Source organism: Aquarana catesbeiana, linkage group LG05, assembly GCF_042186555.1.
Source record: "Aquarana catesbeiana isolate 2022-GZ linkage group LG05, ASM4218655v1, whole genome shotgun sequence".
In the NCBI taxonomy this organism is placed as follows: Eukaryota; Metazoa; Chordata; class Amphibia; order Anura; family Ranidae; genus Aquarana; species Aquarana catesbeiana.
This window is the reverse complement of record NC_133328.1, coordinates 301,593,908-301,620,362: the sequence shown is the minus strand read 5'-3', so window position 1 is coordinate 301,620,362 and position 26,455 is coordinate 301,593,908. Positions and strand designations below refer to the sequence as shown.

The 26,455-nt window shown below is 44.1% G+C and overlaps 1 protein-coding gene across 1 annotated transcript in view; it reads left to right on the top strand.

The window, feature by feature from the left end:
- The window catches only part of NFX1 (nuclear transcription factor, X-box binding 1), a 193,673-nt gene that overhangs the window by 137,819 nt on the left and 29,399 nt on the right, over positions 1–26,455 (top strand). The window contains exons 17-18 of the mRNA XM_073630822.1: positions 2,589–2,662; positions 19,195–19,296. Of these exons, the coding sequence (XP_073486923.1) occupies positions 2,589–2,662; positions 19,195–19,296 (176 nt within the window). The remainder of the gene's footprint in view (positions 1–2,588; positions 2,663–19,194; positions 19,297–26,455) is intronic.

Here is a 26,455-nt window from a genome sequence, read left to right as displayed (position 1 = left end):
TGTTCCCGGAGGGGTTCAGGACCTTTGTCGCAGGTGGGACACACTGAATGTGGGCCATTTGGCCTCCAGGTTATACAAAAAAAATGGACAGGTTTGTCTCCAATAACAGGAATCCTCTATCAAAAGCAGTGTATGCTCTGGTGACTCCATGGGATCACTATACCCTGATCTATGTATTTTCTCCTTTGATTCTTCTCTGATTTGCAGGATCAAGATAAAGGGCATTCAGGTGGTACTCCACCTGGACTGGCCCATGCAGATGTACACCAACCTGTAAGACACCTAGCTGGATCTCCTTGAGCTCTGTCAGATTATCAGAATCTTCTGTACTAAGGGCAATTTAGCCACCCTACCTCTCAGTAGTTCACTTTAACAGTATAGAGGCTCTCTGAATTTGTGTTTCCCACAATGCTAACATCTAGGAATGCTGCTTCCCATAAGGTTTATCATTGGACATGGATGGAAAGCATACTTCACTTGGTGTGAGTCCCAGATCTTCCACCATAGAGGTTTCTCCTATGATCAAATCCTCTTCTTACTACATCTGGGTTTAGACCAATGTTTGGCTTCGACCACTTTTAAGGGCCAGGTTGCTATCTTGTTCTATCTTGTTCTATCTTGTTCTATCTTGTTCTATCTTGTTCTATCTTGTTCTATCTTGTTCTATCTTGTTCTACCTTGTTTCAGAGACTGTTGGACATTCATTCTCTAATTTTAGACTTTTGCTCAGGGTGTTTCGTAGCTCCCCTGTTCACTTCTATGTGACTCTGTGGGATCTGGATCTGCATATTAAAAATCACCATGTGAACCGTTTAGAGATATTGCTCTCTAGTGTTTTTTTTTTTCTTGTAACCATCACCTCTACAAGGCAGGTGACCAAATCGACAACCTTATACTGCAAGGGTCTCTTTCTGGGTTTGGCATAGAGATGAGGTGGTTTCTACCTTTCATCTCAACCAGGGCATGGGTTTCCTGTTCGTCTGTCTGGCTTTAGTTCATCAAAAGGAAATTTCTCTCCATTGTTTGTAAATAGTTCAGGCTTTGAGAAATCATATCTCAGGCACGGACTGCTTCTTGTGGAAGACTAAATTCTTTTGTATTTCAGATGGACACTGTAAGGTTATACTAGCTTCTCGGATTACCTTGTCTAGTTGACTCAAAGACCATCAGGTGTATGATCTTATGGTTCGGGGTCCACCCTTTCCTTTCAAAGTTCACTGTACTAGATCTATGAGTGCTGCTTGCTCTTTTCAGCATCATGCAATTTTTCACAGATAAAACCTCCACATGGTCTTCTGTTTTTCATTTTCCAAGTTCTAACTATGTGAATAACCATGCCTCAACTAATGCTTGCTTTTGGAACATTAGGTCCTTCCAGTGGCACTTTGAACTGAACTGCAGGTCATCCTCGGTTTTCAGGGTTTTTTTTGTTTTTTTGGGGGTTTTTTTTGTTTTTTTTTTTAGTTTTTTTTTTTTTGTTTTTGTTTTTTTTTTGTTTTTTTTTTTTTTTACTTGGGGCCTTTTACCCTTTGCTGCTGTGTTGCCCATACTTCTGTTGGTCTGCGTTTGATGGGCAATCTATGAATGACAGTCAAAGAATTGTGTCCCTTTAATTCCTTTCGCTACCAGGCTCTATGCTCCACTTTTAACAGTTGGCCAGGTAATTTTTTTACAAAATTTTTTTATTTTTTCAAATGCAGCTTTCAGAGCTGTATATATGGTACACCCCCAAATCATATTTTCTGAGATCATAGGACCAGTAAAATGACAAAAAGGTGCTACTGATTTTTTTTTTTTTTTTTTTTTGGGCCCCGTGATATTTGCGCGAATGTTTATCAAAACAATAATTTTATTAATACACTGAAATAATTATTGATGGACACAAATGCAGCAAAACTTCCTGAAAATTTTCAACTGAAACTAAAACTGTATTGAGTTAATAAAAAAATATTAGTAAATTTTAAATTGCACCTCTTTGTGAAATGGTTAACATAGAAGGTACACTAAACTGTAAATAAGCAACCTACTTTAAAAATGTGGAGGTTTTCAACTTAAAACAATCCTGCTAAATTCCCATCAGACTCCACCCACCCAGCTTAAATTCTCAGCTGCTGCGCTGTCTGTGTGACAGCTACATTGGCGAGAGGAAGCTCTGCTGTATTGATGACATGGTGTCTGTATGGGCACTAAGATCTCAGTGCTCCACCACACGTGGGACTTGCCCCAAGTTCATGTACCTGTTACAACTGGTACGCAAGTCTGTTGCCTTGTCATGTAGAGGCACCTAAGAATTCTGAAGTGTCTTATTAAAAATGGAGCTATTGATGGCAAGATTTCTTGTTTTGTGAGTAATATTTTCTTGTAAAGTGGATTATAAATTCAGAATTTTTATGAATTTCATATTATAGTAAAAGTAATGTTCTGATTTTTAAATCAGCGCTATAAAGCAGTTGCAGGTTTTAATTATTTGTTGGTAATCATAGGATATTTTTCCTAACATATAGTTTGGTTTATGATTTAGTTTGTAGAACAATTCCTAATGAGTTGAATTCTCACGTTTGTTTTACTGTCACTTATCTGTCCCTCAGGTGGAGCTCCAGTGTGAATGTGGAAGGAGGAAAGAGAATGTGGTTTGCCCAGTGGCTTCCTCAGCCTATCAAAGGTTCATATCTCAGATTTTACTCTTTCTTTCTAACATAAATCGTATGTGTCACTTAAAGACAAACTGTCATAAAATATGAATTGAAGAGCCTGCTATTGCTGACCACCATTGAGGATGCTTATTCCCTGGCTATCGCTCTGACACTTAGTTCCAGCATATTTGTTTGATGCCTGTGACTAAAAAGTAGTCAGACACAGCCAGGCATCTAGCATTTTCAGTAGTAGAATTTTTTTTCCTCATTAGCTACTACTACAGTACCCACTAAAGGCTGGTACACAGGCTGAATATATGCCAGTTCAGCAGAATGTCTGGCTTCTGTCGAACAGAATATTGGAAAACCAGCATCCAATCAGCGCTTGCAGCCTATAGCTCAGCGGGGAGATCGCTGTTCTAACATCGCATAGTTGGTACAGCGAGCTTCTCAGTTGTGGTGTTTTTTTTTTTTTCTTTTTTTGTTCATCTCACTGGTTTAAAAAAGAAAAAAAAACCCTCAGTCTGAAATTGTTTATTACAAGATTATGGCTGCAGCCATGATCTTGATACCGTCCTTTACAGCTGGCTATGGGTTGTTTTTCAAAAGTGATCTGGCCAGCTTTATAGCTCTCTGCTCACTTTCAGCGCTATGAAGGAATGGGCCCCCCTCCTGCCACCACCCATGGTGGCTCCCAGTCTCTCCTATTATTCTGGGACATGTTTGGTATTTACTTACTTTACTCAACAACTTTTTTATATTTTAACAAAACTTTGGGTATTATATTGCCTCTGTGTGCACTTAAATTTATTTTAGTGTATTTCTTCATAAAAAATTGCATTTGATAGATGGTTGCACAAATGTCCTGTTATGTAAAACATTGCAAGCACCATTTTGTTCTCCAAGGCCTCTGCTTTCAGAAAATATACACTCACCGGCCACTTTATTAGGTACACCTGTTCAATTGCTTAGTAACACAAATTGCTAATCAGCCAATCACATGAAAGTAACTCAATGCATTTCGGCATCTAGATGTGGTGAAGATGACTTGCTGAAGTTCAAACCAAGAATGGGGAAGAAAGGGGATTTAAGTGACCTTGAATGTGGAATGATTGTTGGTGCCAGATGGGCTGATCTGAGTATTTAAAAAACTGCTGATCTACTGAGATTTTCACGCACAACCATCTGTAGGGTTTACAGAGAATGGTCCAAAAAAGAGAAAATATTCAGTGAGTGGCAGTTGTGTGGATGAAAATGCCTTGTTGATGTCAGAGGAGAATGGGCAGAATGGTTTGAGATGATAGAAAGGCAATAATAACTCCAATAACCACTCATTACAACCAAGGTATGCAGAATACCATCTCTGAACGCACAAAACATCGAACCTTGAAGAAGATGGACTACAGCAGCAGACCTCATCAGGTGCCACTCCTGTCAGCTAAGAACAGGAAATTGAGGTTACAATTCGCACAGGATCACCAAAAGTAGACAATAGAAAATTGGAAAAATGTTGCCTGGTCTGATGAGTCTCGATTTTTAGTTGCGACATTCAGATGTTTGGGTCAGAATTTGGCGTAAACATGAAAGCATGGATCCTTCCTGCCTTGTATCAACCGTTCAGGCTGCTGGTGGTGGTGTAATGGTGTGGGGGATATTTTCTTGGCACAATTTGGGCCCCTCAGTATTGAACATCGTTTAAACGCTACAGCCTACCAGGGTAATGTTGCTGACCATGTCCATCTCTTTATGACAACAGTGTACCCATCTTCTGATGGCTACTTCCATCAGGATAATGCACCATGTCACAAAGCTCAAATCATCTCAAACTGGTTTCTTGTACATGACAATGAGTTCACTGTACTCCAATGGCCTCCACAGTCACCAGATCCCAATCCAATAGAGCACCTTTTGGGATGTAGTGGAACGGAGATTCGCATCATGGATGTGCAGCCGACAAACCTGCAGCAACTGCGTGATGCTATCATGTCAACATGAACCAAAATCTCTGAGGAACCTTGTTGAATTTATGGCATAAAGAATTAGGGCAGTTCTGAAGGAAAAAGGGGTCCAACCCGCTACTAACAAGGTGTACCTAATAATGTGGCCGGTGAGTGTATAATGTTTGTTCTAGCATAAAATGCTGATTCTGATGTGTGAAAAATCACCCCAGCCAGCAAATGGATCAAATTGACTACATTTGGGGGGGGGAAAGGGATAAAAAAAGAGCCAAGTCACTTGACCTGTAACCCCTTTTCCTCCAATTGTAGAGTTCTCTCTGCCATGTTAAGCCCAAAGCGCTCTGGACACTCCCGGGGTGGGTCAGACACAGAGAGGGAGATGACAGACAGGAATGATTGGGGGGGGGGGGTGAGAGCAGAAGGGACAGCAGCATATGACGGAGGGACGCATTCTGACCACTGTGACCAGCCCTGATTTTCGTGGTCAGTATCGAGTGGATACAGGAACTGCCCGGTTCAGGGAGGTGTTTTGGGTTTTTTTTTTTACAGTTTAGAGGGGGGCAAATTGCACAGCACAAGCACTGTGCTGTGTAATCTGCTTTAACCACTTGAGCCCCGGACCATTATGCTGCCTAAGGACCAGAGGTCTTTTTCCAATTTGGCACTGCGTCGCTTTAACTGCTAATTGCGCGGTCATGCAATGCTGTACCCAAACGAAATTTGCGTCCTTTTCTTCCCACAAATAGAGCTTTCTTTTGATGGTATTTGATCACCTCTGCAGTTTTTATTTTTTGCGCTATAAACGGAAAAAGACCGAAAATTTTGAAAAAAAATGATGTTTTATACTTTTTGTTATAAAAAAAATCCAATAAACTCAATTTTAGTCATACATTTAGGCCAAAATGTATTCGGCCACATGTCTTTGGTAAAAAAAATGTCAATAAGCGTATATTTATTGGTTTGCGCAAAAGTTATAGCGTCTACAAACTAGGGTACATTTTCTGGAATTTACACAGCTTTTAGTTTATGACTGCCTATGTCATTTCTTGAGGTGCTAAAATGGCAGGGCAGTACAAAACCCCCCCCAAATGACCCCATTTTGGAAAGTAGACACCCCAAGGAAATTGCTGATAGGCATGTTGAACCCATTGAATATTTATTTTTTTTGTCCCAAGTGATTGAATAATGACAAAAAAAAAAAAAAAAAAAAAATATTTACAAAAAGTTGTCACTAAATGATATATTGCTCACACAGGCCATGGGCCTATGTGGAATTGCACCCCAAAATATATTCAGCTACTTCTCCTGAGTACGGGGATACCACATGTGTGGGACTTTTTGGGAGCCTAGCCGCGTATGGGACCCCGAAAACCAATCACCGCCTTCAGGATTTCTAAGGGTGTAACTTTTTGATTTCACTCTTCACTGCCTATCACAGTTTCGGAGGCCATGGAATGCCCAGGTGGCACAACCCCCCCCCAAATGACCCCATTTTGGAAAGTAGACACCCCAAGCTATTTGCTGAGAGGCATATTGAGTCCATGGAATATTTTATATTTTGACACAAGTTGCGGGAAAGTGACACTTTTTTTTTTTTTTTTGCACAAAGTTGTCACTAAATGATATATTGCTCACACAGGCCATGGGCCTATGTGGAATTGCACCCCAAAATACATTTAGCTGCTTCTCCTGAGTATAGGGATACCACATGTGTGAGACTTTTTGGGAGCCTAGCCGCGTACGGGACCCCGAAAACCAATCACCGCCTTCAGCGTTTTTAAGGGCGTGAATTTTTGATTTTACTCTTCACTGCCTAACACCGTTTCGGAGGCCATGGAATGCCCAGGTGGCACAAAACCCCCCCAAATGACCCCATTTTGGAAAGTAGACACCCCAAGCTATTTGCTGAGAGGCATGGTGAGTATTTTGCAGCTCTCATTTGTTTTTGAAAATGAAGAAAGACAAGAAAAAACTTTTTTTTTTTTTCTTTTTTCAAATTTCAAAACTTTGTGACAAAAAGTGAGGTCTGCAAAATACTCACTATACCTCTCAGCAAATAGCTTGGGGTGTCTACTTTCCAAAATGGGGTCATTTGGGGGGGTTTTGTGCCACCTGGGCATTCCATGGCCTCCGAAACTGTGATAGGCAGTGAAGAGTGAAATCAAAAATTCACGCCCTTAGAAAGCCTGAAGGCGGTGCTTGGTTTTCGGGGTCCCGTACACGGCTAGGCTCCCAAAAAGTCTCACACATGTGGTATCCCCGTACTCAGGAGAAGCAGCAGAATGTATTTTGGGGTGTAATTTCACATATTCCCATGGCATGTTTGAGCAATATATCATTTAGTGACAACTTTGTGCAAAAAAAAATTTGTCTCTTTCCCGCAACTTGTGTCGCAATATAAAATATTCCATGGACTCGACATGCCTCTCAGCAAATAGCTTGGGGTGTCTACTTTCCAAAATGGGGTCATTTGGGGGGGGGGTTTTGAACTGTCCTGGCATTTTATGCACAACATTTAGAAGCTTATGTCACACATCACCCACTCTTCTAACCACTTGAAGACAAAGCCCTTTCTGACACTTTTTGTTTACATGAAAAAGTTTTTTTTTTTTGCAAGAAAATTACTTTGAACCCCCAAACATTATATATTTTTTTAAAGCAAATGCCCTACAGATTAAAATGGTGGGTGTTTCATTTTTTTTTTTCACACAGTATTTGCGCAGCGATTTTTCAAACGTATTTTTTGGGGAAAAAACACACTTTTTTAAATTTTAATGCACTAAAACACACTATATTGCCCAAATGTTTGATGAAATAAAAAAGATGATCTTAGACCGAGTACATGGATACCAAACATGACATGCTTTACAATTGCGCACAAACGTGCAGTGGCAACAAAATAAATACATTTTTAAAAGCCTTTAAAAGCCTTTACAGGTTACCACTTTAGATTTGCAGAGGAGGTCTACTGCAAAAATTACTGCCCTCGATCTGACCTTCGCGGCGATACCTCACATGCATGGTGCAATTGCTGTTTACGTTTGACGACAGACCGCCGCTTGCGTTCGCCTTAGCGCAAGAGCAGGGGGCGACAGGGGTGCTTTTTTTTTTTTTTTTTTTTTTTTTTTCTTTATTATTTTTTTGCTTTTTTATCTTATTTTTAAACTGTTCCTTTCATTTTTTTTTTTTTAAATCATTTTTATTGTTATCTCGGGGAATGTAAATATCCCCTATGATAGCAATAGGTAGTGACAGGTACTCTTTTTTGAAAAAATTGGGGTCTATTAGACCCTAGATCTCTCCTCTGCCTTCAAAGCATCTGACCACACCAAGATCGGTGTGATAAAATGCTTCCCCAATTTCCCAATGGCGCTATTTACATCCGGCGAAATCTAAGTCATAAAATGCTCGTAGCTTCCGGTTTCTTAGGCCATAGAGATGTTTGGAGCCACTCTTGTCTCTGATCAGCTCTATGGTCAGCTGGCTGAATCACCGGCTGCATTCTCAGGTTCCCTGTTGAGACAGGAGAGCCAGAGAAAAACACGGAAGACGGTGGGGGGGGGGGGGCATTCCCTCCCACGGCTTGTAAAGGCAGTCTAGAGGCTAATTAGCCGCTAGGATTGCTTTTACATGAAAGCCGACCGCTGGCTGAAAAGAATGATACCAAGATGATACCTAAACCTGCAGGCATCATTCTGGTATAACCACTCAAAGTTGTGAATGGCGTACCTGAAGACAAAAAAATGGTTAACAATAAAGCACAGTAAACAGTAAAGTATAAATAATTACATACCTGAAAAACAAACATGATAAAACATAATAACAATAACAATAACAATAACAATAAAACACTGCAGAATAGAATACAGTAAAAAAAGAGCAGAACAATAGAGAGAGAGAATAGAGAGAGAGAACAATAAAACGACAACTAATTTTTTTTATTTTATATATATATATTTTTTTTTTTACACTTTTTTTGTAACTAACTTTTATAACGGTAACCGGTTCCAGGTTCGGGTCTCTCAAAATGCGATGGCATCTTGGGAGACCCTGTGAAAGTGTGCCTAGTCTGTGCAATGCTGTACCCTACGCTAATACTCAACTAGTGTATGGTAGCGTTCAAAACATTCACCAATGCAAAGACCAGGATTGTCAGGACAGGAGGGACAATAATAGCGGGTGTCACGCCTATATCCGCGTTTGCTGCAGACACAACATCTTTTTGGGGGGGTTCGTTGGGTAGGGGTACTCGGGAGCACATAAAAATGCCTCTCATGCAGCCGACTGCATTTGGTTGGGGATGTGAATGGGGGAGGTACGGGTGCTGCAGAAGCGGTGGGTTCCCAATTAGGATTGGCGAATGCAGCAGGAAGGGCACTATGGGCACGACGGGCCTGTGTTTGTCTTTTTGGTGGCAGCGGGACACTACTTATGCTTGCCACCTCACCAGCTTGAACTGCACTTATGGGACTCGCCACGTCACCAAGTGTTACTGCAGCGCTGGTTTGACTACGACCGGGGTATACTAGGCCGCTGGTGCTTGCCAGTTCAATAAAAAGCTTCCAAAAAAACTGTTAGCGATCGCAGGGATCAGGTCTGACTCTGCGAACGCTGCAGTTATGCGTTTAGTGTTTTGTAAGTGTCAGTGATCGATCGATACTGCACTTGGGTGGGCTGGACTGGGCCGGGCGGAGGGGCAAAACGCAGGTGCTAGCAGGTATCTGGGCTGATCCCGCTAACACTGCGTTTTTGGGAACCCTAAACTGCTGGGGACGCTAGTATAGATCTGATCGGATCAGATATTGATCCGTTCAGATACTATACCACTAAAGGAGGCGTATGCTGCGTGCGTGGGTGTTAGTGGTACTGGCGCTAACCTGACGCTGCCTGGGGCCGGTGCTTGCTAGTTCACCAAAATGCTACCAAAAAAACTGTTAGCGATCGCAGGGATCAGGCCTGACTCTGCGAACGCTGCAGTTATGCGTTTAGTGCCTTGTAAGTGACAGTGATCGATCGATACTGCACTTGGGTGGGCTGGGCTGGGCCGGGCGGAGGGGCACAACGCAGGTGCTAGCAGGTATCTGGGCTGATCCCGCTAACACTGCGTTTTTGGGAACCCTAAACTGCTGGGGACGCTAGTATAGATCTGATCGGATCAGATATTGATCCGATCAGATACTATACCACTAAGGGAGGTGTACGGTGCGTGCGTGGGTGTTAGCGCTACTGGCGCTAACCTGACGCTGCCTGGTGCTTGCTTGCTAGTTCACCAAAATGCTACCAAAAAAACTGTTAGCGATCGTAGGGATCAGGCCTGACTCTGCGAACGCTGCAGTTATGCGTTTAGTGTTTTGTAAGTGACAGTGATCGATCGATACTGCACTTGGGTGGGCTGGGCGGAGGGGCAAAACGCAGGTGCTAGCGGGTATCTGGGCTGATCCCGCTAACACTGTGTTTTTGGGAACCCTAAACTGCTGGGGACGCCAGTATAGATCTGATCGGATCAGATATTGATCCGATCAGATACTATACCACTAAGGGAGGCGCATGCTGCGTGCGTGGGTGTTAGCGGTACTGGCGCTAATCTGACGCTGCCTGGGGCGACGCATATCACCGCCGGGCGATCAGGGGGCTAAACCTTTATTCGGTAATAAACGGCGGGTGCCCTGACACTATAAAAAATAAACGAACTAACCTGCGTCACCCGTAACGGTTATACGGTGATCAGTGGTGAAAGGGTTAACTAGGGGGCAATCAAGGGGTTAAAACATTTATTAGGTAGTATATGGGGGTCCCTGTCACTATAAAACGCTGACGGCGAACCTAAATATTTACCTCCCTAACTAGCGTCACCAGTGACACTAATACAGCGATCAGAAAAATGATCGCTTAGCGACACTGGCGATGGGGGGTGATCAAGGGGTTAAAACTTTATTAGGGGGGGTTAGGGGGGTATCCTAGACCTAAAGGGGGGTAATACTCACTGTCCCAACACTGAAACTGACACTATGCAGTAATCAGAAAAAAAAAAAAAAAAACCTGCTGGTGTCAGTTTGTGACAGGGGGGGGGGGTGATTGGGGGGGGGATCGGGGGGCGATCGGGGGGGGGAGTCGGGGTGTTTTGTATGCCTGGCATGTTCTACTGTGTGTGTAGTGTGTTGTGCACTCACATTGATGTCTTCTCCCCTCGGCGCTGGAACGGAAACTACCGAGCCGAGGGGAGATGACATCATTTCCTTTGCTGCTGTTTAGCATACAGCAGCAAAGGAGTGTTCCCATTGGCCGGCGGCGATCGCGAGGGGGGGGCCACGAACGGATGGCCTCCCCCTCATCTCGGATCGCCGGGGAACAGAACGGGACCGCTTCGGGCACCGGGGGGGGGTCCGATCGGACCCCCCACCCGCGAGAGGCAAATCACGTACATGTACGTGATTTTGCCTGCCCGTGCCGCCTTGCCGACGTAAATCGGCGTTAGGCGGTCCTTAAGTGGTTAAGGGACCAGTATCTGTATATATATATTTTCTTTATCGTACATCATAGGACACAGGGCCTCAAATATCTACTTAGTGGGTTATGGGCCTACCTTCAGGTGTTCACACTGGTATAACCAATACAGGAAGTTGACTCCCCTATATAATCCCTCCTCCTTCCAGGAGTACCTCCGTTTTTTCAACAGTGTCTAAGGTGTTGGTCACGAGTGAAGATGTGCTCTGAGGAGTTCCTGGAGGGATCCATGATGGATCCTCCACAGCCGGATCCATCCTCGCCCCTGAGGCCATAGGATTGTACCCGGGCCTCGCAGACAAACGCAAGGTTTTGCCTGTAAGCTTCTCTTTGAGAGCTGGACCCTAGGAACCAGGACTCTTTTGGTCTTGTTACATTTCCTAAAGCTGTTCCTGAGGGGTGCTATACAGGTCCAAAGGAGTGGAACCCCTATTAAAGGGACTCAGTCTTTTACGCAGCCCGTTGTGATGGGTGAAGTTTGGATCTGTCTGTTTACAGCAGTATCTTGCAACGTGGACAAGGTAAGGGAACAGGCTGGGGCTTTTTCCTTCTATATTCCTTGTATACCTGTTAGAATGTCCTCTATAGGGGGTAATTTACACCTCTCAGCAGCTCTTTCTCTAGGCTATATAGCTTCTGTGGTCCCAGCGGAGGGGCTTCTTAATTTATATCCCTTTTTAAGGGGTTTTAGTAGCGTACAGCAGTGGCTTAAAACAGATATGTTTTGATATTTCTGTGGATGGCGCAGCTGAGAAGGGTTTAGAAAAGGGGGATTTTTAAACCATGGCCCCCCCTGTCTGCAGGAGCTTAAGCTTAGCAGCACTTCCACCTAGCTAGCTGAAGGTCCGGTCTCCTTGGTTTCTTTGAAACCTTTACAACCTTTGCATGCATTTCTCGTACACGCATTACTGGAAATGCTTATTTATACCGAATGGGATCATCCGGATAAGCATTTTTCCCCTCCAAAGAAATTCTCAATTATCTATCCTTTTGGAGGAAAAATTCTCTAAAAGATGGAAAGTTCCAGCAGTTGATGCTGCGATTTCCAATGTCAATAAGAGTTTAACTTGTCCAGTGGACAATGCGCAGATGCTTAAAGACCCAACAGATAAGAAGTTGAAGGTCTGTTAAAATCTTCTTTTTCATTAGCAGGGACCGTGACTCAGCCTGCAATCGCAGCTATAGGCATCTGTCAGTCCTTAAAGGACCAGTTCACAGATGCGCTTAAAGAGCTCCCTGCACAACAGGCCCAGGAGTTGGCCAAGCTACCTAAAGCATTATGCTTTGCCATAGATGCAATGAAGGATTCTATTCATCAGGCATCACATCACGCCTTGCGCTTGTTCTAGTACATATGCAGAGGATCCTTTGGTTAAAGGGTTGGTCAGCTGAAACGCCTTGTAAGAACCTTCTAATTAGTTTCGCCTTTAAGGGAGAATGACTATTTGGCGATAGTTTAGATAAATACATCCAAACAATTTCCAGCGGAAAGAGTACTCTTTTTTTTGGCAGTCAAGAGGAAAGATAAACGTCCTTCGTTTAAACGCACTTTTTTCCCGTGCCAGGTGTATCCACCTCTAGGCAGGGGCGACTGCCTCCACCGTCAGACTCTAGAGGAAGACCTCAGGGTCACACCCAGGCACAAAGGTAGACCTGGGGCCGCAAGTTTGCAAAGCAGAATATCAAAGCCTCGTCATGAAGATGTATCTCCCCTCACCAGGGTGGGGGGAAGACTTCTGAGGTACCGGGCACCGGGGGGGGGTCCGATCGGACCCCCCACCCGCGAGAGGCAAATCACGTACATGTACGTGATTTTGCCTGCCCGTGCCGCCTTGCCGACGTAAATCGGCGTTAGGCGGTCCTTAAGTGGTTAAGGGACCAGTATCTGTATATATATATTTTCTTTATCGTACATCATAGGACACAGGGCCTCAAATATCTACTTAGTGGGTTATGGGCCTACCTTCAGGTGTTCACACTGGTATAACCAATACAGGAAGTTGACTCCCCTATATAATCCCTCCTCCTTCCAGGAGTACCTCCGTTTTTTCAACAGTGTCTAAGGTGTTGGTCACGAGTGAAGATGTGCTCTGAGGAGTTCCTGGAGGGATCCATGATGGATCCTCCACAGCCGGATCCATCCTCGCCCCTGAGGCCATAGGATTGTACCCGGGCCTCGCAGACAAACGCAAGGTTTTGCCTGTAAGCTTCTCTTTGAGAGCTGGACCCTAGGAACCAGGACTCTTTTGGTCTTGTTACATTTCCTAAAGCTGTTCCTGAGGGGTGCTATACAGGTCCAAAGGAGTGGAACCCCTATTAAAGGGACTCAGTCTTTTACGCAGCCCGTTGTGATGGGTGAAGTTTGGATCTGTCTGTTTACAGCAGTATCTTGCAACGTGGACAAGGTAAGGGAACAGGCTGGGGCTTTTTCCTTCTATATTCCTTGTATACCTGTTAGAATGTCCTCTATAGGGGGTAATTTACACCTCTCAGCAGCTCTTTCTCTAGGCTATATAGCTTCTGTGGTCCCAGCGGAGGGGCTTCTTAATTTATATCCCTTTTTAAGGGGTTTTAGTAGCGTACAGCAGTGGCTTAAAACAGATATGTTTTGATATTTCTGTGGATGGCGCAGCTGAGAAGGGTTTAGAAAAGGGGGATTTTTAAACCATGGCCCCCCCTGTCTGCAGGAGCTTAAGCTTAGCAGCACTTCCACCTAGCTAGCTGAAGGTCCGGTCTCCTTGGTTTCTTTGAAACCTTTACAACCTTTGCATGCATTTCTCGTACACGCATTACTGGAAATGCTTATTTATACCGAATGGGATCATCCGGATAAGCATTTTTCCCCTCCAAAGAAATTCTCAATTATCTATCCTTTTGGAGGAAAAATTCTCTAAAAGATGGAAAGTTCCAGCAGTTGATGCTGCGATTTCCAATGTCAATAAGAGTTTAACTTGTCCAGTGGACAATGCGCAGATGCTTAAAGACCCAACAGATAAGAAGTTGAAGGTCTGTTAAAATCTTCTTTTTCATTAGCAGGGACCGTGACTCAGCCTGCAATCGCAGCTATAGGCATCTGTCAGTCCTTAAAGGACCAGTTCACAGATGCGCTTAAAGAGCTCCCTGCACAACAGGCCCAGGAGTTGGCCAAGCTACCTAAAGCATTATGCTTTGCCATAGATGCAATGAAGGATTCTATTCATCAGGCATCACATCACGCCTTGCGCTTGTTCTAGTACATATGCAGAGGATCCTTTGGTTAAAGGGTTGGTCAGCTGAAACGCCTTGTAAGAACCTTCTAATTAGTTTCGCCTTTAAGGGAGAATGACTATTTGGCGATAGTTTAGATAAATACATCCAAACAATTTCCAGCGGAAAGAGTACTCTTTTTTTTGGCAGTCAAGAGGAAAGATAAACGTCCTTCGTTTAAACGCACTTTTTTCCCGTGCCAGGTGTATCCACCTCTAGGCAGGGGCGACTGCCTCCACCGTCAGACTCTAGAGGAAGACCTCAGGGTCACACCCAGGCACAAAGGTAGACCTGGGGCCGCAAGTTTGCAAAGCAGAATATCAAAGCCTCGTCATGAAGATGTATCTCCCCTCACCAGGGTGGGGGGAAGACTTCTGAGGTACTCAGAAGTCTGGCAAAGGGAAATTAACGACAAATGGACTCTCTCCATAGTGTCTCTAGGATACAAGCTAGAGTTTCGAGAGTTTTCACCGCCTCCTTTTCTGAGATCAAACATTCCCAAGGATCCAGGGAGAAGACAATCCCTGTTGCAAGCATTAGACCGATTGTTGGCTCAAGGGGTGATCATACAGATTCCCAAACAAGAGCAAGATTTGGGGTTTTACTCAAACCTATTTACAGTACCAAAGCCAAATCGGGATATCAGACCAATTCTAGATCTACAGAATCTAAATAAGTTCCTGAAGATCCGCTCCTTTCGTATGGAGTCAATCAAGTCGGTCGTTTCCATCCTACAAGGAGGAGAACTTCTGGCATCCATCGACATCAGAGATGCATATCTCCATGTCCCTATATTTCCTCCTCACCAGAGGTTCCTGCGGTTTGAAGTAGAACAAAAGCACTTTGTAGCCTTGCCTTTCAGCCTTGCTACAGCACCCCGGGTGTTCACAAAAGTACTAGCCCAACCTCTAGCCAGGTTAGGGGGACACAGCGCATAATTGTCTTGGCTTACTTAGACGATCTATTGTTAATAGATCAGTCAGTGGCTCGCGTGAAGCAAGGTTACCTGGAAAGTCTGGGTTGGATCCTCAACCTAAAGAAATCCTCCTTAAAGCCACTAAGAAGACTGGAGTATCTGGGCCTGATCATAGACACAACCCAGAAAAGGGTGTTCTTGCCTCCTGCAAAGATCAGTTCCATACAAGAGCTGGTGCGGATGGTCAGGTGTAAAAGAGATCCCTCAATTCGCCTTTGCATGAGGTTGTTAGGAAAGATGGTAGCTTCATTCGTAGCAATTCCCTATGTCTGCTTGGAACAAGTTGATTCAAGCTTTGGATTTGCCAGTGCAGCTGTCCTCAATAGTGTTCCAAAGCCTCAGTTGGGGGTTACTAACTCGGAACCTGGTGAAGGGAAAGTCCTTCAGACCAATTATCTGGAAAGTAGTCGACTGTCCAGGGATAGTGGTCAGGATCCAAAAGAGCCCTGCCCATCAACATCTTAGAGATTCGGGCAGTGTATCTGGCTCTGAGAACCTGGACCTCGAGGTTAAATAATTGTCCCGTCAGGATCCAGTTCGACAATGCCATGGCTGTGGCATATATCAATCACCAAGGGGGCACCAAAAGTCTCTCGGCTCTGAGAGATGAACCAGTTTCTAACTTGGGCAGAAAAGAATGTTTCATGCCTATCTGCAGTTTTCATTCCGGGAGTAGAGAATTGGCAGGCGGACTACTTAAGTCGCCAGCAGTTATTCCCGGGGGAATGGTCTCTTCATCCGCAAATTTTTCGGGCTATTTGCCAAAGATGGGGGACTCCGGACATAGACCTTCTAGCGTGCAGATTCAACACGAAGCTAGTCAAATTTGTGTCCGGGACAAGGGACCCACCCGCATACGGAACAGATGCGTTGGTGACCCCGTGGGATCAGTTTTCACTGATCTATGCATTTCCCCCGATTCAATTGCTACCTCGACTTCTTTGCAGAATCAAGCTGGAAAGAAAGCCGACAATACTGGTAGCACCAGCATGGGCCAGGTGGTCATGGTACGCAGAGATCGTAAAGATGGCAGCGGAGGACCCATGGACCCTCCCATTAAGGCCAGACCTGCTATCACAGGGGCTGATATTCCATCCTACTTTACAAACGCTAAATTTAACAGCCTGGGTATTGAGACCCACATTCTGAAGAAACGTGGGCTTTCCAGGTCAGTTATGTCTACTTTGATTAACGCTATAAAGCTATAAATATTATAGAGTCTGGAAAGTTATGTTTCCTGGTGTCAATCCAAGGGTTGGCACCCTCTGAGATATCATAGGCAGAATTCTTGCCTTTTCTACAATTAGGCGTAGAGAAGAAATTGGCCCTGAGGACTATTAAGGGCCAAGTCTCAGCCTTATCAATTTTATTTCAAAGACCGCTTGCTACGCATTCTTTAGTCCAGGGTTTCATGCAAGGAGTGATGCGGATTAATCCGCCAGTTAAATCACCTTTAAGCCCTTGGGACTTGAATTTAGTTTTGTCTGTGTTACATAAACAGCCATTTGAACCGATACAGCATATTCCTTTAGTCCTTTTGTCAAGGAAGCTGGTATTTTTGGTTGCTATATCCTTAGCAAGGAGGGTATCAGAATTAGCTGCTCTTTCTTGTAAGGAGACATATTTGGTTATTCATGAGGACGCCCTCGTTAAGCCCTCGTCCAGGCTTTTTGCCAAAAGTAGTTTCAGGCTTTCATCTGAATGAAGATCTTGTCCTGCCATTGTTTTTCCCAAAACCATGTTCAAGGGAAGAAAAGTCACTACATTGTCTTGATGTACTCAGAGCAGTGAAAATCTGTTTAAAGAAAACTGCTCAGATTCGTAAGACTGATGTCTTATTTATTCTGCCAGAGGGTCCTAAGAAAGGACAGGCTGCGTCAAAATCCACTGTCGCTAAGTGGATTTGGCAAGTTATAATTCAAACTTGTGATTTAAAGGGAAAGATTCCTCCTTTTCAAGTTAAGGCGCACAGAGCGGTTGGTGCTTCTTGGGCAGTGCGTCACCAGGCCTCCATGGCTCAGATCTGCAAGGCCACGACTTGGTCTTCAGTACATACATTCACAAAATTTTATCAGGTGGATGTAAGAGCGAATGAGGATATCGCCTTCTGGCACAGTGTGCTGCAGGCGGCAGTATAAGTCCTCAAGGTCTGGGGGTGCTCTACAGGTTGTGTCCCCCTTCCCTCAAGTAGCATTGCTATGGGACGTCCCACTAAGTAAATACTTGAGGCTCTGTGTCCTATGATGTACGATAAAGAAAATAGGATTTTTAAAACTGTTTACCTGTAAAAACCTTTTCTTGGAGTACATCATAGGACACAGAGCTCCCTCCCCTCTGTTTTATGGGGTGAAAGTTTTATGGTGCTTATATTGCTTGGCTACAAAAACTGAGGTACTCCTGGAAGGAGGAGGGGTTATATAGGGGAGTCAACTTCCTGTATTAGTTATACCAGTGTCAACACCTGAAGGTAGGCCCATAACCCACTAAGTAAATACTTGAGCCTCTGTGTCCTATGATGTACTCCAAGAAAAAGATTTTACAGGTAAGCTGTTTTAAAAATCCTATTTTTTTTTTTTTTTTGGTTAACAAACACTTTAATGCCCCGTACACACGGTCGGATTTTCCGACGGAAAATGTGTGATAGGACCTTGTTGTCGGAAATTCCTACCGTGTGTAGGCTCCATCACACATTTTCCATCGGAATTTCCGACACACAAAGTTTGAGAGCAGGATATAAAATTTTCCGACAACAAAATCCGTTGTCAGAAATTCCGATCGTGTGTACACAAATCCGACGGACAAAGTGCCACGCATGCTCAGAATAAATAAAGAGATGAAAGCTATTGGCCACTGCCCCGTTTATAGTCCCGACGTACATGTTTTACGTCACCACGTTCAGAATGATCGGATTTTCCGACAACTTTGTGTGACTATGTGTATGCAAGACAAGTTTGAGACAACATCCGTCGGAAAAAATCCTAGGATTTTGTTGTCGGAATGTCCGAACAAAGTCCGACCGTGTGTACGGGGCATTAGAGTTACTCGCCACTGGTTGTCCCACCCCGCCCATATTTCCGCTCCTAACCATGCCTTTGTAAATTATCTCATGAAATGACACTGTTAAATGTTTTATACAGAATTAAGTTACAAAACTAAATATTAACAACCACTTTATCAGTGCCCTTTAGTGCAGCTTCATCAGTGCCTATCGGTGCCCATTGGTGCAGCATATCAGTGCCCATCAACGCAGCCTCACCAGTGCCCGTCAGCGCGGCCTCATGGAAGCCGATTCTCCCTCCAGCGATCGGCTAGGAAACTGTGGGGAAGGGAGAGGAAGAGGAGAGCCAGCTGGTTCACACAGAGCGGGGAACTCCTTCTGTTACACAGCTTGGCTTTGAAATTCCGGCCACTGTCAAGCAACGTCCCGCCTCCTGGACTGGCTCCTATGATAGACGTCACACCACTTCAAATTCCCGGCATTGGAGTAGTGTGCTGTCTATCATAAAAGCTGATCCAGGAGGCAGGACTTTGACAATGGCCGGCCTTTCAGAGCCAAGCTGTGTCACTGCAGGAGTTCCCTTCTCTGTGTGATCAGACCTGGCTCTCCTTTTCCTCTCCTCTCCCTTCGCCACAGTTTCCTGGCCAATTGCTGAGAGGAGAATCGGATCCCATTCAACCCCGCCTGCCGGCAGCACCCTCAGCTAATTCCCACTTGCCAAATGCGAGCAGGTGAGTGGGAATTTTGATTATACTAAGCTATTATTATCATACATAAGTTATGACTGACTTTACACACCTGTTGTATAAAAAGCTAAAATAAAAGGGAAGTGAATTTTTGAGGGATTTGACTTATTACCCATGAACTTTTGTTTTGTAGAATAGCAGCTATATCTATGGCAGCAAAGCTCTCTGAAATGCAAATGGGGGATTCAGTGGATATTGGAAAACTTGTCACCAAAACGGAAATTAAGCAAACGAGGTAAGGCAATGTGTTGATCTCATCAATGCAAGACCCAAAGCATATTTTTAGAACATATTTACAGATAAGTACTTTACTTTTGCTTTCCCAGTCTGTATGCTTGTTCTGGGTCAGTGACTTATAGCATTAAAGCATAGATTCATGGTGTTTCCGTTTTTAGCAAAAGTAGTCAGCTGAACCACATCCCTGAATTGTACGATAAATCACTAAAAATTGGTTTCCTCTAATTGGGAGTTTAGACGGAACTCTGATTCAGTAAAGCCAGGCAGTGTTGTTATCAAAAATATTGTTTATTAAGGGAAGTAAAAAATCTCAAAATTGTGCAAGAGATAGAAATACAGGATGCAGGGGGGCAGATACAGAGATAAAAATTACAATGCATGTAAACCAGTACTCAATTGAAACAATTATGACAAAAGAGATAACCCAACGTGTTTCGAATCTATTGTAATAGTTCTCTTCTTCAGGGGTAAGTGGTTACATCAAAACTGTAGTACGTCTACAAATGAAAAAACATGAGTGTAAAAATACATAGTCATGACATTGAAAAGGTAACAACGATTGAATGATACACTAGGTCTGTATTCAAAAATTGAACAAACACTGACCCTGCACATTGTATGAGGAATTGCCAAAACTTATTGCATCCAGATTAAAAACAATTCAAGAAATGCTGTAGCCCTGAGGGCAACCATAGGAGCTCTGAAAGGACGGACACACTTGTAGTGGAAAGGCCAGACTACCCGGAGAGATTGTCAATTCACAAAGGGCGCTCAAGGCAGGACCCCCTAAAGGACCCAGATAGTAGGGCCCGGCAGATGACCCAAAATGCTGAAAATAGAGTAAATAAAAATTGGATAAGTGTGGGTACCAGGGAAATAAACAGTATCCCCAAAGTCAGAACGACTAGGCTAATGAATAAATAAATGTAACTATAAATGTACCTACCAGGCCAAAGAGGCTGCGAGGTATGTGAGGGAAAGGGATCTGATTACTGTAAAGCACACCAAGGCTACAGGAACCAAACGATAGACTGTCCCCACTCTCCTAAAGAAGGACAGACCATAACACTGCAAATGAATAAAAATATATAATGGTGAGTATTGGACTACTTGAAAACAAATGACTAAATAAAGGGGACATAAATATGTACCCCATAGGCAGTTCATATATGTATATGCGTGCCCAAGTGTTAACCAAACTCATATAGTTGCTAAAAGTTACATCACCTCAATAAGGAGCAGTGTCTGCATAGGTCCGCAACCCCTACAGTATGCCTGATAGAAAGGACATCTTGTAGTGTATCAACTTATATTGCATCTGTCAGCCACTCAGGACTCAGGTATCAGAAAGGGGGGGGGGGGGGGGGGCGGAGCCGTGTTTTTACTTCACTTAATAAATAAACAATATTTTTAATTATAGCATTGCCTGACTTTACTGATATAGCATTAAAGCAAGATGCTTAGCATGACCGCCAGGGCACTAGCCTTTCAAAAGCAGTTGAATCAAAGATACTGGTTTGATATTTGGATCACACCGCAACCAAAGCGTCTATGGGCGCTGCCACGACTCAGTGGACATTCATAGCAGGCTAATCTCCAGACGACAAAAAAAAAAAAAAAAAAAAGGATTTGGCAGCTTTGTATATTCTCAACACAGATTGCTGTTCCTCACAATAAGGCAAGTAACAAGAGAGCTCACTTTATAGATAGGAGTCCAATTAGAAAATTTAAACCAACGAAAATTAGTGGGCTATCCCCTGGACATAGACCGCTGGAAGATGACTGGGATTGACACAAAGTGCTGAGCAGAACCTGACTAAACAATAGACGAGAAAGGAATATGGACCCATCATGACACACTTTGGTCAGGTTATGTGCACATAGTATCAGTTTTAGTTCTTTTCTAGTTGTTTTTGTCCAGGGGAATATTCCACTGTTTGGTATGAGATTTCAAATTTAATTCCATGTTGCTTTATCGTACATCATGAGACACAGAGCAGGTTATAATCATGTGGGTTATGCGCCACCTTTTAGGTGAATGGACACTGGCAGGTCAATCAAACAGTAAGTCCTCCCCTATATAAGTCCTCCCCTATATAAGTCCTCCCCTATATAAGTCCTCCCCTATATAAGTCCTCCCCTATATAAGTCCTCCCCTATATAAGTCCTCCCCTATATAAGTCCTCCCCTATATAGAAAATATCTCAGTTTTTCACCAGTTTCTGTAAGGGGATGTTTCGTGGTGTGATACATGTGCTGGAGGTCTAAAAACCATTCTTCTGTGGATCAAGGACTGAAATTAGATCCATTCAAAGGTCGGTTAGCTAAAATGGATGGTACCCAAGCCTTGTTGGATAGGAGAGAAGAATCCTCGAGGTTTGCCTGTAATGCAGCCTTACAGCACTGGACCCTGCGTAATGGAATCCTGTGCAGTGTTTGTTCTGACTAAGGATGAGCTCCGGCGTGTTCGCATGCTGCATGTGCCGAGCCCGCCAGGAAGTCGGCACAGGGCAGCGCTAATCAAAGGCAGTGAGACATTTCCCAATGTGCGGCTGCAGAGATCGGGAAATGTCTCACTGCTTGTGATTAGCGCTGCGCTGTGCCGACTTCCTGGAGGGCTCGGCACGTGCAGCATGCGAACACGCCAGAGCTCATCCTTAGTTCTGACCAATGTGCTTTCCAGCAGGGTGCTATACAGGTCAAGGGGAGTGGTCCCCAGATTAAGTCCTTCAGGGGTTTTTTTTTATGACAGAGCCCACCGTAATGGGTGAAGGTTGGACTCCTGTTATGATTCAAATTCCTGCGGTGAGAATGGTAAGTTTACATTTGCAGTGTTTCTTTGAAAAAAAATCTGACTGACTGGTCATTCTCCAGGTGGGCACTGGGGGCAATGTGCTGTTTGATCTGTCTGGCCAGGCTCTGTGTGTTGCAGAAGGTGTATTGAGCTGCAGTGTTCTCCTTCAGCCACTAGAGGGCTTAGGGCCCCTCTGTATAGCCTACTCTTGTGCAGTGGAGGCAGGAAGTGGAAGGGCAGCCATTTTCCTTATGCTTGAAGGCACATGTGGGCTTGAAGGGTTAGTGAGGCTCCTAGGAAACAGCAGGGACATGGAGAGGCTATGGCTGGATGAGGTTTCGGGAGTACTACCTGTGGGAGGCTGCGTGACCAGACAGGACATGAAAATACACTATTTGTCTGCATAATCCAAGGGGGTTTGTGCAACAGTTTTCTGTTACACCCCTGCACAGTTATCAGTGCCCTTAAAGGAGTTATGTCTCCAGAGTAGCTTGCATTGATGTGCAGGAACTTACATTTAGGCTGCACTTATAGGGCATAGAGGCTGCATTCAGGGTGCTTTGTTGCATTTGTGCTTGGCTAGTTCTACGAAACTAGTATGGGGCAAAGGGTATTTGGTCATAGTTCTTTGCTGAAACCATACGCTTCTAGAAAGTAGGGCAGGTGCAGTATAGTATTACATTATTGCATCCATATCTGCATAATTGTAGAACTACACCCTTGTATAATTGCATATCTGCATGGCTACATAGCTATGTAGGGGCATACTTGCGTACAGTCAGGTCCATAAATATTGTGACATCAACACAATTCTAATCTTTTTGGCTCTATACATCACCACAATGGATTTGAAATGAACAAGATGTGCTTTAACTGCAGACTTTTGGCTTTAATTTTGAGGGTATTTACATCCAAATCAGGTGAACAGTGTAGGAATTACAACAGTTTGTATATGTGCCTCCCACTTTTTAAGGGACTAAAAGTAATGGGACAGAATAACAATCATCCATCAAACTTTCACTTTTTAATATTTGGTTGCAAATCCTTTGCAGTCAATTACAACCTGAAGTCTGGAACGCATAGACATCACCAGACGCTGGGTTTCATCCCTGGTGATGCTCTGCCAGGCCTCTACTACAACTGTCTTCAGTTCCTGCTTGTTCTTGGGGCATTTTCCCTTCAGTTTTGTCTTCAGCAAGTGAAATGCATGCTCAATCGTATTCAGGTCAGGTGATTGACTTGGCCATTGCATAACATTCCACTTCTTTCTTTTAAAAAACTCTTTGGTTGCTTTCGCAGTATGCTTCGGGTCATTATCCATCTGCACTGTGAAGCGCTGTCCAATGAGTTCTGAAGCATTTTGCTGAATATGAGCAGATAATTTTGCCCAAAACACTTCAGAATTCATCCTGCTGCTTTTGTCAGCAGTCACATCATCAATAAATTCAAGAGAATCAGTTCCGTTGGCAGCCATACATGCCCACGCCATGACACTACCACCACCATGCTTCACTGATGAGGTGGTATGCTTTGGTTTATGAGCAGTTCCTTTCCTTCTCCTTACTCTTCTCTTCCCATCACTCTGATGCAAGTTAATCTTGGTCTTATCTGTCCATAGGATGTTGTTCCAGGATTGTAAAGGCTTTTTTAGATGTTTGGCAAACTCTAATCTGGCCTTCCTGTTTTTGAGGCTCACCAATAGTTTACATCTTGTGGTGAACCCTCTGTATTCACTCTGGTGAAGTCTTCTCTTGATTGTTGACTTTGACACACATACACCTACCTCCTGGAGAGTGTTCTTGATCTGGCCAACTGTTGTGAAGGGTGTTTACTTCACCGGGGAAAGAATTCTTCGGTCATCCACCACAGTTGTTTTCCGTGGTCTTCCGGGTCTTTTGGTGTTGCTGTGCTCACCGGTGCGTTCTTTCTTTTTAAGGATGTTCCAAACAGTTGATTTGGCCACACCTAATGTTTTTGCTATCTCTGATGGGTTTGTTTTTTGTTTTTTCAGCCTAATGATGGCTTGCTTCACTGATAGTGACAGCTCTTTGGATCTCATATTGAGAGTTGACAGCAACAGATTCCAAATGCAAATAGCACACTTGAAATGAACTCTGGACCTTTTATCTGCACCTTGTAAATGGGATAATGAGGAAATAACACAAACCTGGCCATGGAACAGCTGAGCAGCCAATTGTCCCATTACTTTTGGTCCCTTAAAAAGTGGGAGGCACATATACAAACTGTTGTGATTCCTACACCGTTCACCTGATTTGGATGTGAATACCCTCAAATTAAAGCTGAAAGTCTGCAGTTAAAGCACATCTTGTTCGTTTCATTTCAAATTAATTGTGGTGGTGTATAGAGCCAAAAGGATTAGAATTGTGTCGATGTCCCAATATTTATGGACCTGACTGTAAATGCATATTTGCATACTGGTATGAACTGCATAGTGGCATAAACTGTATACTTGCATAAACTGCGTATCTGTGTGTGCATACTTGCATAGCTGTAGACCAACATGGCTATGGACCTGTATCCCTGCAAGACTGCATAGTCAGGTTTTGGCAATATAGTCTCTACATTATTTACTGGTTATACATCTGAGCCACTGTGTTTGTCTGGCATTGCAACGAATCCTGACATGTTAGAGTGTCATTAGGAGAATTTAGCAGCGGCATTGACAGCTGCAATGGGCTTTAGCCGCATCACCCTGAACGCACCTAATCTCAGAGCCTAAGCAGGATTGGGCCTGGTTAGTACTTCTATGGGAGACTGGGAATACCAGGTGCTGTAAGCTTTTCCCCTTCAAAGTGAGGCATCTGAGACCGCTGTGTTTTGAGAGTATCTCCGGCCAGAGGATGCTAGGGCAGTCTCTAAGGCGGTTCGCTCCGTCTTTAGGTTGACTCCGGCAGAAACCTGGTAGGTTAAGCACACCTCTTTGGGACCTTCTGGGTACACCACAGTTATCAGCCTTTTGCCTTGCATTTGCTCTTGGAGCAGAAGTTTTGGGCTTGTATTGTAAAAAACTTCACCATAGCGGCCCCAAAATTAAATGGGGACACGAGGTCCATCTAAGACCCCAAGGCACTAGACAAATTTATAAACATCCTCCTATTTCATATGGGATCGGTCCGATCAGTGATGGCCTCTCACTTATCTTTAAGGGCCAGTTTTCCAGGCTCATCAGGTTTCTGCAATTGCAGTAAAAAATCGCCATTTTCATTTTGTGGCACTGCCCTTCAGACTGGCCACATCCCCCGAGGGTTCACAAAGCTAGCCACGGTGCTGGACACAGGGGGTGTCGATCGCAGAATACCTCAATGATCTTTGCTCAGGGAGCAGTCTGTTTAGGCTTAAACCAAAATATAAGAAGCAAAAGGCATCCTTCGATACATCTCTACAAAATATCTGGAGTTGGACTGTACATAGGGAACTTCAACGTAGATGCCCTTTCCTCATGTAGAGGAACTATTCTCTGTCTAGAACTTGAAGGTCCATGCATAGGATTGCTGGAGGGCTCTGTCCCCAGGGTAATGTAGAGTTTGAATTGGTGGTTGATTGTTCGGAATCTGGAAAATGTTCCTTCCAGTGATATTACAGATAGTAGCCACTGATGCCAGTTTCTCCGGTTGGGGGGACTGGTTTGAAAGTTGCTACAGTACAGGGGACTTGGTCTCCTTAGGAGAGAATTCTGCCCATCAATGTCTTGGAACTTCAATTGGTACGCCTTGCTCTGGATTATTGAACGAACCAGTTGCACAGGTTTGTGGTCGGGGTTCAGTCCGTCAATGCCACTGCAGTGGCCCGTATTGACCACCAGGCATCATGTGCCTCAGGAAAAGGTGTACCACATTCTGTCTGGGGCAGAACAGCATGTGCTGTCTAACGGCAGTACATATTCCAGGGCGTTGGGGAACTCTGAAAGTGGCTCTACTGGATTCCAGGTTCTCCAACAAGTTGGAAAGGTGGTGTGTGGGATGAGAGTCTCACTGGCAATAGGGGAGATGCACTGGTAACACCTTAGGGACCAGCTCTCCTTAATCTACGCCTTCCCCCTGATTTAACTACTGCCGCTTCTTTTGCAAAGGATCCAGGAGGTAGTAACACTGATAATAGTGATAGCCAGCCTAGCCCAGGAGTGCTTGGTACACCAACATAGTGAATCTGACAGTGGACACTTCCAGTCCGGTCAGACCTATAGTCCTGTTATTTCCACACTGAGCGCCACACTGAGCGCCAAGAAGCTGGCTTCAGGGAACTTCCATTACAGGACTTGGAAATCTTATATGTCTGGTGTGAAGCCAGGAAATGACACCCGCGTAAATATGTGAGTGGAAGATTTTTCCCTTCTCCAATCGGG